This window comes from Barbus barbus (genome assembly GCF_936440315.1).
Source record: "Barbus barbus genome assembly, chromosome: 26".
Lineage (NCBI taxonomy): Eukaryota > Metazoa > Chordata > Actinopteri > Cypriniformes > Cyprinidae > Barbus > Barbus barbus.
In genome coordinates, this window is record NC_136754.1 from 17,530,656 (window position 1) to 17,548,334 (window position 17,679).

General features: G+C 40.1%; 1 protein-coding gene across 1 annotated transcript in view; it reads left to right on the forward strand.

The window, feature by feature from the left end:
- Positions 1–504: 504 nt before the first annotated feature.
- Positions 505–17,679, forward strand: part of LOC306845801 (vasoactive intestinal polypeptide receptor-like) — a 34,951-nt gene continuing 17,776 nt past the window's right edge. Inside the window, exons 1-3 of the mRNA XM_079378783.1 lie at positions 505–889; positions 3,166–3,253; positions 12,347–12,451. Coding sequence (XP_079234909.1) covers positions 836–889; positions 3,166–3,253; positions 12,347–12,451 — 247 coding nt within the window. The 5' untranslated portion in view covers positions 505–835. The remainder of the gene's footprint in view (positions 890–3,165; positions 3,254–12,346; positions 12,452–17,679) is intronic.

Below are 17,679 nucleotides of genomic sequence, written 5' to 3' on the forward strand. Positions count from 1 at the left end.
CTATATTAGACTTTGTCTATTATACTTTCACAATGATTGATTTCATGCTTAAAGCAGATATGCATTTACATATCCGCTTTGTTTAAATACAGGTCTCCATAAATGAAAGAAATTCCTATAAAAGCATTCGCATTTATTAAAAATTCCCGATGCACCTCCAACAGTCAGTTACGGTGGTGATTCTGAGAAGGCACGAGCTCACATATATGTATTGGTGTGTTAGTTTACATTATTGTCTTACATGACATGCCACAATATTACACACGTCTCGTTTAACTACAGTAGATAATTTAAGAGATCAGAAGCAGTTTAATGGGAAAGGAGTAGCTAGAGGAAATCAGAAGCTGTGATATATATATGGTAAAAAGGAGCATTGGATGACAGTTTACAAGATACGAGAACAATATCTGTGCACTAAATGGAATGAGTTGTGAGGACAGGATAAGACACAGAATGAGTCACTTAACGTTGTTATTCAGGGCTGTGCTTCTGCTACTGTAGACTACACACACTCACACACACCTACTTTGGAAGTGCGCGTTTAGGACTTGGTCCACCTCGCGCGTGTCATATGTCTTACGTGGTTCATGCAAACGCCTGTAGTGAATGGCTTCGCATAGTTCCAGAGTCGTTTATGAATGAAGTGTTTTTCGTATAAGGGAGAAACATAGACATGTTTGGCGGCGAAGGACTGCTGGTGAACCCGCGCGCACCGGAGCGCATAGTTGGCTGACGCGCTTCGGATTCTTTGTCAGATACTTTTTTTGCCGTCAACTTGTCTCTGTGCGTCGGTGCTTTTGCGAAGCGCTCTCAGGCATCTACTGAATCGGCTGAAATGGATATGTCTAAACGAATGCTGATTTTATTCCTAACCTGCTCATTAGGACCTGTGAGTATCAACAATTTATCCTTTTATTCAGTTTTCCATGTAGGCTAATTAGTCATCCACGAAAGAAAAGCTCTCAAGTATAGGTAACACACCTAGTCCTCAAACATAAATGGTCAGGTCCATGGATATAAAGTTGCGTTTTAATTTTTCTTCTTTTCATTGAAGATTTTTGCTTTTCAAATCTGAAGCCACGTTAAGTTGTGCTGACAAAATAACAGACTTCGATATATGAGCCTTAGTAAACTGTTGCCCTTTGCTCGTCTGTCTCAGACCTACTGCTGCTGCTGTGTTTTCTGAGCAGAATTTTGTAACGGAACCGAATTAAACTGTACATTTCATGAGACTGAAGTATTTCATTGGCTTGCCGTTAGCTTGGGTAAGAACGCAATCAATTTAAACTCCTACATAATCCCTCTTAAATGAATCGCATTTATTAAAAACTAGGTAGAAGGACATAATTATGTTGATTAGAGAGCTTCTCTTATGCACTGAAATTTTCTCTGACATTTTGATAAAGTATAGACTATTCAGAGATATTAAGCTGATTTATACATTTAAATAAGATTATGTGCCATTGAAGAGATGATAGGCTAGAATGCAAATAAGTTTAGTGGTCGGTGCATTTTGCTTGAAACAGTTTGAATTGCCATTTAAGGTCCAGATTTAAAAAGAAAGCATCTTCTGTAAACAGCATTTCCATCAAAATGAATATTAGGGTTGTTTATTTAATTAATTCAAATTTCCTTAGCTCTAGCCAGATGTAAACTTAAATATTTATTTAGGATTTAAACATTTTAAAACATGCCAAAATGCTTTACTATAAATTTTCATCATTACGTTTATGATGCATCACATATCACATTTTTTAAAACTTGCTGATGTTAGAAATCTGGTTATTCCTGCAGATTAACCTGGGAAATCAGTCAGTATAAATCCTTCAGGTTTAGTGCTCCCGGCTGATATTGCTAGTACAAACAGCATGCATTCACAGTACTACCATGGGAAGATTCCTCTATATTCAAATGTACAGCATGTGTTTACCATCTAAACTGGTTGTCATATTGTTAATCATGCTATTTGAAATAATGAAAATAATGATTTTCTTCTCATATTATAACGCCATGGTAACAACATTTTCTTCTCTGTTCATCCCTGTGCCTGTCAGCACTGTCCTTGATCACAGCTCCTTCCTCACTACAGAAAGTAGTGACTCATGTCTCTATAAAGTACAGCTTACCATGCAACTGAATTTACTTCTGAAGATGTCACCCCACGCAGTACAATATATGGTCAAAAGAATGCTTTTGTTTGCTCTGGGCACATAATATAGAGAATTTGTGCTTTTAGCTGAAATGACGTACAATATTGCACTTGAGCTAAAAGATACACTGAATGTCAAGATGTTTGAAGATTGGTCCAGTACATCTGTCAGTACGTAGAAAGATTTAGATTGTGTTTCGTTTCGAAGTGATTTTAAGAAAATTGATCATAATAACAAATGATATTCAGCATAATACAAATGAAAGGGGACACATTTCAGGTCCAATGTTGGAGAAGGTGCTCAGGAGCCTTATTTATGGGGCTATTGCCGTGCAAAACAAGTCATAAAACACTGCTGTAGATCACACAGGTTAGGTTCAGGTACCAGAGTAACATTTGACCCATGGTCGTACTTTCTGTAAGCATATGGACAGGTTTGGGAGTAACCATAGCTATGCAGTGAAAGTTTGATTGATGCCACCTCTCAATGGCCTCATCTGCCACCTGCCATAAATCTCACTGTCCTCTGGTGCTCTATGGGGGAATCCATGAGAGCGTTTTCTTATATAATACAGCCTACATTTTAAAGGAAAATTGGATACAGCTGCAGAGAGACAGCTTTAAGACAAATAATTTATGTTGTGAATTTTTCCACCTTATAGATGTCCGGAGGTTAGTCCTTTAGGGATTGACAGAGGTGAAAGGAGACATTATTAAGAGTTCTGTACAGTACAGGTACATACGCTACGCTTGTTAAATTGCGAAGGAACAACATGAATTGTTCTACCCTTCATCAAAGCTCCATGACACTCAGGAAAAGGGAGAGGCAGTGTCACATGTGCAACCAGTTCACTTCGTTCTCTTCAAACAGTAATTATGTTCAGCTTGTAATGTGATCAAAGGTCTGTTGCTATTCAGAAATGTGATATAATGTTCTCTGAAACTTCAAAAATAAGATTGCATGTAAAAACGGACCTCTTGTCAGAATCTTGTGATTGTGTTATTGATTTAAACAGATGCTGTCTGTCCAAATGTGTGAGCTCATGTGGGAGCTGGAAGCGGAGAAAAGAGAATGTTTGTCCAAGCTGGAAAACATCACGTCAGGTATGTACAGTGCATATAAGTCACTATATGACAACTGTATGCATATAAAGATACAATGATTTCTGTATATTGGTTATATACACTGTAAAAATATCTTTTATACATGGTAAAAAAGTGACAGCTGTGGTTGCCAGATATTCACTATGAAAATATAGTGGCATTGTTTCAGGTATTGCAGCATGACATATTAGTGTCTGTATATTTTACAAACATTTGTTTAATTTCAAGTGATATGATGTTAATATACCAAAATCAGATTTTTTACCATGAACAGGAGAAAGTGCAATGTGCAATATGGCAGAAAATCTTGTCATTTAAATAAAAGAGCCAGTCGCCAATTGGTAAAGTGTTCACATCACTGCAGCTGCCATAGTTTGCATGGTGCCTAAACACGCAACTGAAGGAGCTGTATTTGCATGACTGAAATAGCTGTCCGAGAGGCATTTCAAAGATGGCCGCTGAGTGAAATGTCTTGCCTAAAGGACTTTCCTTAACATGCACTGATAACCACAATAATAATACAGGTGTATAATAGAAAGCCACATGATGAATCAGAGTTCATTGTAAGTTAACTATCCATAAAACATGGCCAGTACATACAAAGACAAAAAAATCATAATGCACATGAAATTAAAATAACTAGGGATGCACTGAAATTAAAATTCTTGGCCAAAGCCGAACAAAATGAAACACTGGGCTGAAGGCCGAACACGGTTTTTCGCATTTTTTCCCCAATGTAGGCCTAATTTGTCTTTTTTTTTTTTCACTTTTTCATAAATTAAATAGCCAAAATGTGCTTTTTACTGTTTTGTCCTGCTTTTCAAATAAAAAAATCGATTACAAAACAACAATTTACAAATATTTACACTGAAAATATTTCATGTTAATTTTATTTTTAACATTCTATCAGACATTATACCAACAATGCACAATTTAACTTAAAATTAATAAGTTACTGAATTAATATTTTTTGGCCATTTTTGGGACCCCCTTTTTGAATCAGGCATGTAATTTTTACTGTACAAATAAATGCAGCCTTGCTGAGCTTTTAAAACATTAGAATATATTACAGATCCCAATTTGAACACTGTGTGAATGTTATAATAAATGTATAGAGCTGTTGTAGGGTAATTATTATTATCATTATTATTGTCTTATTTTTTATTTTTATTTTACAGAACAACAGTAAAATAACAATATTAACATTTATGAATGTTGATGGAGTTGTTGCTTTTTCTTAGATTTTATTTTGGCAGAAACCCACAGGAAGATCTTAGTGCTTCTTTTTGTTGACAACAGCATGCAGATATTTAAATGATTCTCATTACGAATTTGGGAAGATGTTTGTCTCACGAATCACATTGTCACACGTCCTTAAAAAAAAAAGATTGCTTTTTGATTGCAAACCATGCGTGTATTTGAAAACAGAACATTCTGCAGATTATTTACTAATAGTTTAAGACCATTTCGCGATTTCATGCCGAACATTCGGTGCATCCCTAAAAATAACGCAACAAAATAAACAGAAAATGCAACCCAAAATGCACATCACTAACAGAAATGTAAAAGAAACTAAAATATTTGTATAAAACCTATCTTTTTAAAATCTGACTTTTTACAGTTTCTCACCATAAATTATTAATATAAAAATAATTTGACAGTTTTTGTTTTATGTTAAAACGTGTACAGTTTTTCACCTTTTGTGGTAAGGTAACTTACAGTTAACCAATTAACATTTTTAGATTTTCTGTGCTTTTAATGTTAAAGGTCTTGGTTTTAAAGGTGGTCTCTTCATCAAACATAGCAGCATACTCCATACAGGAGTACTATAAACACAGAGCAGCAAAGAAATGTTTTTGAGGTTATGAGGTTGGGCTAATACTGCAAGAGCAACATTTTGAGTGTTTTAAGATCTGATTAAATGTGCAAAAATATATCTGCTTATCTGCATATCTGCGAAAGTGTTCATATTTTTTCCCCTCATTTCTTCCTACAGGGCTGCAGTCAGCTCAAACCTCTCTTCTCATAACTGTAGATAAATTGGGCAGATAATTGTTGTTTTGTGTTTGTTTGTCTGATCAGGTTTCAGAAGAGGTTACAAAGGCAAGCTGGTTAATTAGACAGAAATGTCATTCTGTGAAGTGCGATCTTCACAACATCAGTGCTTTTCCTGTTGTTATCTGTATGATTAAATCAGTAGTGTTTCAGTGCAGTGCCTCAGCAGGTTAGTTTTGCTTGCGGCAAGTAGATTCAGGTTTTTTATGAGTTATTTTCCATCCTTGTTTAGGTAGTGCATCAGATGGTCTGAGAGCACATCCATGTGCTAGCCTACCCACAGAATTTAGTTCAGTTCAGATTCGCACACTGTCACAATGCTTGTGATTAAGTCTTGTAGAGCCATTTCCAACTAATGATACTATAAATAACTGAAATTATATAAATAGCTTTGTTCACTTTAATATTAAAGTCTGATTCTGCTGTGATAATGAAAAACATGAAAAGGAGGTCAATAATGATATCAATTTTTATCTTGACTGTTCATTACTGGCAAGGCGGACAATAACCACAAATGAGTTATGATAACACATATTTAATTGCAAATTCTAATAACACATCACATATTGGGGCACCTTAATTACTGGAATTATTCACAGGGATTTGTGTGATTTGTGTGAGTGAAAAAAGCTAGAGTGAGTAAATTATAAGTGGATTTTAAGAGCTTCAGTGCCTGCCTATACTGTACCTCATTAAACCAAAACACTGCCTATTCCAGCCTAATCTAATATTGATTTTGTTCTGACAAAGCAATCACAAAAGCTGGTTAGCTGTGAGTTTAAGGTCTGATTATCTATGGGCTAGTGTGTCAAAGTTATGTGTTGTCATTTGTGTTTCCTGTGATTTAAATCTCAATCACAAATCTCCCCTGAGTAATATATTTTAGACCAATATGCAAATTGGTTTCTCAGACTGGGAGATGAACTTTGATAAAGTGCTCTCCCATGGCATTGTGGATGATTGGTTTTTCTTTGTCATGTAGCCCAGCCTGTTATAAAATCTTTAATATCAGTTGGATTTAAAAAAATGTAGAGGAAAGAATTGAACGCAGAGTTAAGTTAGTTCACAAAGTCATATGGTGCAACCACTTCAAAGTAGGCATGAAAGGAAAATTCACACTATTATCTAAATGCATGTTATTGTTCTCATTGTGAATGATACATTCATACAAATTATTATTTTATTAAAGTTTGTTTTGAATCACTGCTGGTTATACTCTGTATAATTGTGTATGTGACGAATAAAAATCTTGAATCTTGAATCAAAATGTAATGATTCGATTTTCCAGTAAAATCACAGATAACTCTCTGACATATGCTGGACTTCTCCAAATATGTGACCCTGGACCACAAAACCAGTCTTAAGTGTCAATTTTTCAAAACTGAGATTTATACATCATCATATTTGACCGAGATACAATTATTTGAAAATCTGGAATCTGAGGGTGCAAAAAAATCTAAATATTGAGAAAATCACCTTTAAATTGTCCAAATGAAGTTCTTAGCAATGCATATTACTAATGAAAAATGAAGTTTTGATATATTTATGGTAAGAAATTTACAAAATATCTTCATGGAACATGATCTTGTTACAAGTCGGTCAGGTTCACCCCTCAACCAGTCACAACGCACAGCCTCTCCTGAATACTAATCACCTGCACCTGTCCCTCATCACCTCACCAATCAAGCACTGTTTATAAGCACACACCTCAGCTCCTTCCATTGTCCGATCTCGTTAATGTGAAGTGGACTCAACCTACTGGCACTATTGTCTGATACTAGCAAAGTGACTTACCTGTGTTACTTACCTGAATTCTCTTCCTCCAGTTGTGCATGTCAGCTGCAGCTCCAAACTCCACGCTGAGGTGTGTGCTTCCCGATCTCCGGTCCCCCCGTTCTCCTGGTCTCCGTCTCCACAAGTTCCTGTAAGGCAAAGGATTCCTGTTACTCCCAGTATTCACCTACCTGGACAAACTCTGTATTGGATTACTCACCTCAAGTTCCCCGTCTTCATTTCTGACCTACCTATTCAATAAACCATTCATTGTTCATACTCACCCCTGTGTCTAGATCTGTATTCACGTAACAGAAGATCGGACCAAGACTGAAGTGGCAGGATGACCGTGCAAGATCCCTTCCAGGAACTTGTGGATTCCCTCAAACGGGTATTGCTCAACCCACCAGCACCACCGGCACCCTCCGCTCCAGTTCCACTGTCTTCTGTCAACATCACCAACTCTCCTTCACCCACCGTATTCGCCAGTCCCATGGCCCGACCAGCACCCTTCTCTGGCGCGGCGGAGGAGTGCAATGGCTTCTTACTACAGTGCTTTCTTATCATTGAGTTACAGCCACAGATGTTTTCAACTGAACAGTCTAAAATTGCTTTCATAATCTCCTCTCTGACATGCCCCGCTCTTCAATGGGCAGAGACGATCTGGAACCAAACTGGACCCGCTACTCAAACTTACATAAACTTCACAGCCCATTTCTGGGAAGTTTTTGGCTGAGTCCCTGGAGATTCGTTAATTGGTGAGCAGCTATACCGATTAAGACAAGGCTCCATGTCTATAAACCAGTATTTGCTCCAGTTCAGGACGCTAGCGGCCGCTAGTGGTTGGCATGAGCAGTCTCCCCTAACGGCTTACCGGCAAGGGTCGGATCCTAAACTTCGACTACACCTAGCTGCGTATGACGACTCCATGGGACTCGAGCGATTCATTCAACTTGCCACTCGCTGTTCCAATCGCATGGCCTCATGTAAGTCAGACCTGTCCATAGCCATTGCTACTCCTCCCGATCGCCGGGCAGAGAACAGTAGCCCTCTAGAACCTATGTAAACCGACTCCTCCCGTTTATCACCGGCTGAGCAGCAGAGACGGCTTAGGCAGGGGCTATGTTTATACTGTGGAGCTAATGGACACATGATCCTGGCGTGTCCCCTTCGTCCACCACGGCCCATGGTGAGTGCTATTCAACCCTCTCTAAGGAAAATGAATCCTCTCTCCACATGCGCGCAACTTACTGCCTCTAATGTTACTCTTTCAGTATCTGTCCTCCTTGACTCCGGCTCAGCCTCTGCCGCCAGCTCCGACTCCCGACTTCGGCCACTGAAACCACCTATCAGATCCAATCCATAACTGGAAAACCGCTCACTCGACATCACGTCAAAACCAGTGTGGGGCCCATTCAACTCCAGATAGGGCTATTTCATGTCAAAACTCTACATTTGCTGGTTCTGGAGGGCTCCATGGAGGGATATTCTGGAGGGATATCATTCTCGGAATTCCTTGGCTGGTGCAGCATAATCCCATCCTCTCTACGGGTGAGGTCCTAAAGTGGGGTGACAGCTGCTTCTTTCGATGTTTCCCCGGATCTCCCTCAGCCCTTGCCTTCGGTTCCTGTTCCATTACCCATTCACTCCACCTCCATCGAGAGTCCCGTCGAGAAGCAGTCTTTCGAGATTCCATCATGTTATACCCCCTTTAGCGACGTTTTCTGCCCTAAGAAAGCTGCACAGCTACCACCACATCGGCCATGGGACTGTGCTATCGACCTCATTCCGGGTGAGTCAGTGCTCCGCGGCAAGATCTAACCTCTGTCACTTCCCGAACGGAAGGCCATGGAGGAGTACATTGAGGAGGCCTTGAAGCAAGGTTACATCGTACCGTTGACATCCCCTGCTGCTTTTAGCTTCTTCTTTGTGGCAAAAAGTGATGGAGGCTTGCACCCATGCATTGACTACAGAAAACACAACGATATCACTATCAAGTTCTGGTATCCTCGTCCCAGCAGCCCTGGAACATCTACGTGGTGCCACCATCTTCACCAAGTTGGACCTCCGCAGCACGTATAACCTCATTCGCATTCGTCAGGGAGACGAATTGAAGACTGCCTTCGTGACCCCTACTGGCCACTATGAGTACAGGGCAATGCCGTATGGACTAGTCAACGCTCCTTCAATCTTCCAAGACTTCATGCATGAGGTGCTCCTGGAGTTTCTCCATCGCTCCGTCATCGTGTATATTGACGACATCCTAATCTACTCCCGGAGCCTGGCCAAACATCACCACCACGTTGCGGAGGTCCTCAAGCAGTTAAGGAAGTTCCATTTGTACCTCAAAGCTGAAAAATGTCTTTTCCACCAACCCTCAGTTCACTTCCTGAGATGCATCATTGACCGTGGTGGCATTCGCATGGATGAGGGGAAGGTGGAGGCCATCACGTCTTTGCCCATCCCCAGCACAATTAAGGCGTTACAACGCTTCCTAGGTTTCTCCAATTTCTATCGCCGCTTCATTATGAACTACAGTACCATCACCAGTCCACTCACCGACCTCCTCAAGGGAAAGGCCAAGTCTCTGTCCTGGAACCCCACTGCCACAGAAGCTTTCCATACTCTCAAGAAGGCATTCACCAGCGCACCGGTCCTTGTCCATCCCAACCCGGAACTCCATTTCGTCGTGGAAGTTGACGCCTCAACCATGGGAGTAGGAGCGGGGACTCCTCCGAAACTCCATCCATGCGCCTTCTTCTCCCGGAAACTCAGCCCGGCGGAGAGAAACTACAACATTGGCAATCATGAACTCCTAATTAAATTAGCCTTAGAGGAGTGGAGGTACTGGTTGGAGAGAGCAGCACATCCCTTTCTAGTACTAACCGACCATAAGAACTTACAATATCTTCGGGATGCTAAACGACTCAATCCCCGTCAGGCCAGATGGGCTTTATTCTTCACCCGATTGCATTTCAAGATTTCCTATCGCCCAGGCCCACGAAACGTCAAAGCTGACGACCTGTCCTGTATTCATGCACCCGAAGAATCACAGGAACAGACAGAGAAGATAATTCCCGCAGAGCTCATCTCCAGCCCGATCCGGTGGACGTCTCCACCAGTCGCCTCCCTCCTGCCACTCCGCCGGGCTGTCCACCAGACCATCAGTACGTACCACAGACACAACGTACACCCCTCATCCACTCCACTCACACTTCTTTGGGCACTGGCCACCCAGGGGTCAACAACACTCTCTCGTTGTTAAAAGATCGCTTCTGGTGGCCCAATGTGGCCAGGGACGTGAGAAGGTTTGTGCAGGGCTGCCCTGACTGTGCCATGTCAAAGAGTCCCCGTCAACTCCCAGCCGGTAAACTCCTACCATTACCCACACCTAACCATCCGTGGTCACACCTAGGAGTAGATTTCATAACTGATCTACCCGCTTCTGATGGTAATACTTGCATCCTTGTCGTCGTTGATCGTTTTTCAAAGTTCTGTCGACTGATTCCCCTCAAAGGTCTTCCCACCGCACTCCAGACAGCAGAACTCCTCTTCAATCGAGTCGTCCGATATTACGGCCTCCCCGAAGATATAGTATCCGACAGAGGACCCCAGTTCATCTCAAGACTCTGGAAGGCCTTCTCACTCCTAGATGTGACTGTAAGCCTCACCTCGGGCTATCACCCACAGTCTAACGGGCAATCCGAACGTAAGATCCAGGAGGTGGGGCGCTTCCTAAGAACCTTCTGCCACGGCCACCAGGACTCCTGGAACCAGTTCCTAGGCTGGGCCGAGTATGCTCAGAACTCCCTGCGACAGGCTTCCACTGGACTCACTCCCTTCCAGTGCATGCTCGGTTTCCAGCCTCCTCTATTCCCTTGGTCGGGGGAACCATCTGATGTCCCCGCAGTAGATAACTGGTTCCGGGAGAGCGAGAGAGTCTGGGACGCAGCCCACCATCAGCTGCAGCAGGCAGTGCGCAGGCAAAGAATCACAGCAGATGTCCGAAGATCAGCCACACACGTGTATCAGCCGGGACAGAAGGTGTGGCTATCCACCCAGGACATCCGACTGTGCCTGCCTTGCCGGAAACTCAGTCCCAGATTTGTTGGCCCCTTCACCATTCTGGAACAAATCAACCCCGTCACTTATAAACTCCAGTTACCTCCACAATACAAGATTCACCCCACATTCCACGTGTCACTACTGAAACCTTTCTCTCCTCCTGTTTCCCCCGAGCCTGACCGGACAGAACAACCCCTTCTCCTGCTAATTGTGGAGGAAGGCGCGGTCCACAGGGTAAAGGAGATCCTGGAATCCCGACGCCGTGGTGGTATCTTAGAATATCTGGTGGACTGGGATGGTTATGGTCCGGAAGAACGCTCATGGTTTCCTAGAAACTATATCCTTGATCCTGCCCTTCTCGAGGAATTCCACACAAGTCACCCCAGCTGTCCAGCATCTGCAGCTGGTCATCTGCAGCTCCAAACTCCACACTGAGGTGTGTGCTTCCCAATCTCCGGTTCTCCTGGTCTCCGTTTCCACAAGTTCCTGTAAGGCAAATGATTCCTGTTACTCCCAGTATTCACCTCCCTGGACAAACTCTGTGTTGGATTACTCACCTCAAGTTCCCCGTCTTCATTTCTGACCTACCTATTCAATAAACCATTCATTGTTCATACTCACCCCTGTGTCTAGATCTGTACTCGCATAACAGATCTTTACTTAATATCCTAATGATTTTTGGCATAAAAGAAAAATCGATAATTTTGACCCATACAATGTATTTTTGGCTATTGCTACAAATATACCTCAGCGACTTAAGACTGGTTATGTGGTCCAAGGTCACATATTTGGTCTGCTTAAACCAGGCCCTTTCTTACAATTGACTGCAAGCTCACTATATCAGATATGCCTTCATCCAGTCAACAGCTGATGGATAGATGGATTTTTTTTTTCTATTGTCTGTTTCTTTTGGTTGTTTGTCATAATACGAAAGAGATGGGTCACTACTTATGTTACATCACAACTTTATTTTTATTGTATCCTACAAAATCAGACGAACATGTCTGTTGCCGTCTGTCGTACTGTATGAATTGGCCTTAAGAGGATGTAATGAACATATACTTGTATAGGCCTGTATCCACTGATTAAAGAGACAATCTAGACTTAATCACCAATTATAGCGTGATTTAGATGCCTGTATCTTTTCAGATATCATATCAGTATTTTATCTCCTAATCAGTTTTTCTTCACTTTCTTCAGGTTGCACAGGTGAATGGGATCTAGCATGCTGGCCATCAGCTAGGATTGGGGATTTGGTCACCATCCCCTGTCCGAATTACTTCAGCCATGTCAGTGAACAGAGAGGTATGTCAATATCTTTTTCAATGCATAAAAATTTCTAATAAACCTGTTTTTATCCTTGTGTATTCACCGTACTCCACTTCTAATATTCTTGATAAAGTCTTTTAAAGTCACTACATTCAACAATCTCTGTGGGGACTTACTTTCAGAGAAAGCAAATGTCACTACTGATTTAGCATCATTACCAGTGTCACATTGTTCACAAAGCCTTCTTCTGAGTTCTAATGATTAGTCTTGATAACTCTGGAGAAAAGAGAAAGATTGTCTGTACTATTGGGACCTGCAGCTGTAATTTAGCAGAGACATTGACACACAGACTGTATTCATGAGACTTTCTCTGGGAAGAGCCTCATGGGCCAATTATTTGCTGAGAATTCATGACCGCAGTAATTTATTCAAACGAGGAAAGCCATGTGTAACTTTTAATAGTGTTTAGTAAGCCTTTTGTGGTTGTGTTTGGCTAATCAGGATTAGCTTTATATTTAGCAAATGAACATGAAATCAAGGAAGCTGTGCTTGTTATGTATGCTAAGTAGTAGACATGACATTATCTTTTTTTGTACACATATATATATTTTACATTAGAAAAAGTAGTTTTAATGTAAATCTGCTTTTAATATGGGTTTTATTCCATTACCACACACACGTTTGTTTTTGTGGGTTGTTTCATTCAGTGGTTTCATTCATACATACGTTGCTGTATGAGTGAATGTCAATTTGAGTCCTTGACTTACTGATGTACTATTTGCTGACTGCCGAATAAATAAACTGCTTTCAGCATAATATTAATAGCTTGCAGTCAGGATCACTGCTGACCTCTCTGTTCTGTTAGACTGTCCAACGAAACTGTCAGTCATACAGACCTTTGATGGACAGATTTAAATATGAGCACTCATATCATGCCAGATGTCATTAAAATGAAGCCTTACCTTGATTTATTTTAGTGTATGTAACCAGCTAGGGAATTGAAAAAATGGCCTTTTGTCATAAAGTTAATGCATCAGCTTTTATTTTCACATTTTCTGTAATTTTCATTTTGATTTGACTCTACCTCTTAAATTTCCCCTATCCCCCTCAAGCACACAGACGAGTAAAAGGAGTCATTTTTGACTTTAGAAGTTTATATAAACTTTCTGTAGGAACTGAGGACTGACTATGGCTGTTAAGTTTGAAGCAAGAACACCAATGAAAGTATGTCATGAGGTCGGGTTGGTCAATAATCGTGAAATTGTAAGTGAAAATAACTGTGTGGATCAATAAGGTTTTCAGAGTGATCCTACTTTAAAAGCAGCAGTGGCATCCATGTAATGTAGGGTCCATTTCTGTGATGACACAGCATTGTGAAAAATACAGCACTTTTGGTTGAGCTCCAAAAAGTAGCTGTGACCCACTGACTTTTTTTTATTTTATTTTATTTTTTTTATAGAAAGTGTCTTGCATTTTTTCTTTATAGGATCTCTATATGGACGATACAGATTTTGAATTGATTTATTTGCATGTCCTTCCACTCACTTGTGCTTTCTGTCAGAATTTCAGCTTTGATTTACGACCATCATTTTCATCCTATGAAATGTTTACACGCATCTAATGGCTTCCAGGTCATATCTTTGTCTTGCTGAAAGGGGCATGCCTTTTCTGTGAAACTCTGAGTGCTCTGAGAAAGTGCTTTCTGGAAGAAATCCAAAACATGGATTGAGGGATTTAGATGGTGCAGGGTGAAATGCAGTGGATTTATCTTGCTCATGTGCTTGTGGAGTTCATGCAGGAGATAGCCTTTGGTGAGCTGTGATACAGGCCAGATGTGATTGGGAAAAGACCTGCATATATTAGATCGGGGGTGGGCCGACTTGATCATGTGATGGGGAAAAACTGATAACTAACTGACTGGGAATGTTGAGTTGGATTTTAGGGGAGACAAAGACATATATAACAAACCTGTTGATGGAACAATTTACGAACCAGAGGGAAGAACAAAGGACATGCTTGGACCCAGTGGACACAAAAATCCTCATTAATTTATAGCGAACAGATTGAGGCTTTCTGGACCAATCAAAGGAATCATTTGTTTTCCTTAGCACTGATTTCCCAGAAACTCTCCATGTTTATTGCCCAGAAGGAGTGTTTAAAAGATATTCAACAGTGAATGTTGATGATTTTTGCTAGAATTGTTTTATCAGGGTTCCTACAGCTACACACTAGTGTTTACGTTACATTAGTGATCACTGCGATTATGTTGATTTCAACAGAACTATGTGAAAGTTATGCAACAGTAAATTGGATTGGATTGCTTTTAGAAAGCCAGTTTGCTGTATTCACTTCTTTTAATGGCCTGCACAATTTTGTCCATCAAAGCTTTCTATATTGTGTAGAGTCTCCTTTGTAGCTCAACCAGATCTATAGCATCTAACGTAAAAATTACGTTATCCACACTTTAATCTATTTGTGGTGTACAACAAAATATCAAATAAAATGCCATTTATTTTAGAAAAATATGCCTTAAATACACCTATCAAGCAAAATACTGAATACATTTTGTGTGTAGAAATATCAGTTTATGGCTTTTCACTAATAGCAATGATGCTTTGTGTAATCAAGCTTGAAGATTAAATCTGACTCCCGGTATTCCAGCTGTTCCTGTTTTATCCAGCAGGAGTAAAATTCTTTCCTTGATGCTTAATCTGTCCAGTGGTAGTATCAGATTATAGATTCAAAAGAATCTACCAGGTCTTGTGTTATGGACTAATCAAGAAGCAATTCATTTTTATAGGAGCATGGAAAGGAAAACAAGCGTTACGAAACTTGGCAGCACACAGATCCAGGGACATGTCATAAATCTATTTTGGGTGGAGCTTCTAGTGTCCTAACACATGTGAACTTTTTACCCAGGAGCTTTACAGCAAACATACAGTCATTAATCTTTTCAACTTTTCAGAGTGGTTTCTTTGCTCATAACTCAGACTTCACTTTCATGCTTCAGTCAAACACACTGTCAATAGCGCACTGACCTCATGAGCACACTTCATGTAAATGTTCAGAAAGTAAAGTTTACCAAGCCAAAGCTGTTCAATGTTACTTTTTATGCTTGCAAGCAAAGGTAAACACACCTTAAAGGAAAGTTCCAGGTTCCGAAATGTGTGTCCTGTTCAGCTTTATTTCAAATATAAAAGACAATTTAATAGTTTTTATAGTTTTAGTTTCAGTTAAAAATAAAAACCCTGAGCATTACACATTAAAATTCAAAACTTTACAGCCAAGACATTTCAAAACTTTACAGCCAAGACATAAATACTATGTGCTAAAATTAATTTATTGTAAAAAAAAATGTTTTCTTTCTTTTATGACATCCTCACATAGAAACACAAGACTATAAACCAAGGGCGTAGGTTTGCTTTTGACATTGGTGGGGACGAGTAGACATATTCAAATGTCCCCCCCAACATATTCAAATTTCGTAATTCATAAACGGAGGGTTTTTTTCATGTTATAGGCTATGTTTTATAATGACCAAATTTTGATTTTGTGAACAAACAACATTACCGCAGGATCAGAGCACTGGGTGTCTTAATCACACATAACTTTAATATTAATCGAATTGGACCCAGGATTCTGAAAGAAAACTCTACGATTGCTGTAGTAACGAAACTTTCATGCACATCTGATTTACAGATAAACCGCACGCTCTTATTTCAGTGTTTTTTTATTTTGATGTTATTTCAGCTAATAGTTTGCACATTCAGTTTAACAACCTAGCTAAAGTTAAAGACTGTCCGTGGCGATCCAGGATGCTGTTTCAAATTCTGTCACACCACAGAGCATCACTCACATAGTTTATTGTAAAATCACATTATATTTGTCCCAAATTATTGTTAATGTAGCCAACATAGTGACTTCATCCTCACTGTCCATATATATATATATATATATATGGCTTATATAGAGAGCTAATAGCCATAGATCACACTTTTTTTCCGTTTGCTCTGTTTTTTCAAACACCGTGTTTTAAACTCATTGATGCAACTTTGTTCATTCCTGAAGTGAACTTTTATTTGAACTGTTTTGGACTGCTGTGAACTGGGTGCAATACCTGTGAGTTGTTCTAAATGTGACAGTTTTAAAGCACACAGTTTTCTAATGTATTTACTTTTAACTTCTTAGGTAATATCAATGGTATGACATAATTCAGATGCATCCAAAAATACAAAAACATATATATATATTTAATTGTTTGATCAAAATTATTGCTATAGGGACAATTTGGTAGTCGCTGGATATTGGTAGGGGCGTGTCCCTGGCGTCCCCCCCTAATTCTGCGCCCCTACTATAAACCTTAAAACCCCAAACCGAGCTTTACAGCTCAAAGAATACAAAACTTTTAACAAAAGGATTAAATTCAGCTTCACATTTCCAAACATTTGCCCCATTCACTTCTATTGTAAGTACCTCAATGTATCCTCCTTTTTTTTTAACAAAACAAGGGAGGAAACTAAATTACTTTTGGAGGTGTTCCACAAATGCTGTTGATTGAGCTTAACTTGTATTGAAACCCGAATATTCCTTTAATTACCCACATTCTTGCGACTTCTCACAGACAGCAGTTCCACTTTTAGAGCCGCTGTCATAATACGTCAAGCAGCTTGTGTTTGAAAGAGGACACACCTACACACCCACCTTCATTGCAGAAAGCTGCTGTAATAACACTTTGCTCAAAGAGCTTTAACAAAAGCCCAGTCTGATTCATGCTTATACAAGTCATGCTACTATCAATACTTGTTCAAGGACCAAAACTTTACCAGAACCCCCATCCTCTCCCTTCAGACTGGAGGGAATCTTGTGTAAATTCTCACAGGGGCGAGCTTTAACCTGAGGCCCAGCGTGTATCTCCGCATGCTTAAATGCAGAAGACATCTATTCAAAGGCACGCTCTGAAATAACATAACAGCAGGTTGATTAGCTCCCATATTCGGTCCACATCTTCATACATGGCACTGACAATCCTCATTGTCTTTTTTTTCGGAATGATGAAAGCATTCTTCTGACAATCCCTCATTGAAAACAAATCCAGACTCTAGTAGCAGTAGCTTATCTGTCCTGGTGCTTGAGATTACATAGACAATGTCTTGTGTGTTTTTAATGCAAAAACATAACAAATGACTGCTTTCGTCAATGATTTGAATAAACAAAATTGAGTCATCGAAGGATTTTGTGGTCTGTGGATGCTATGAGTTGAGCAG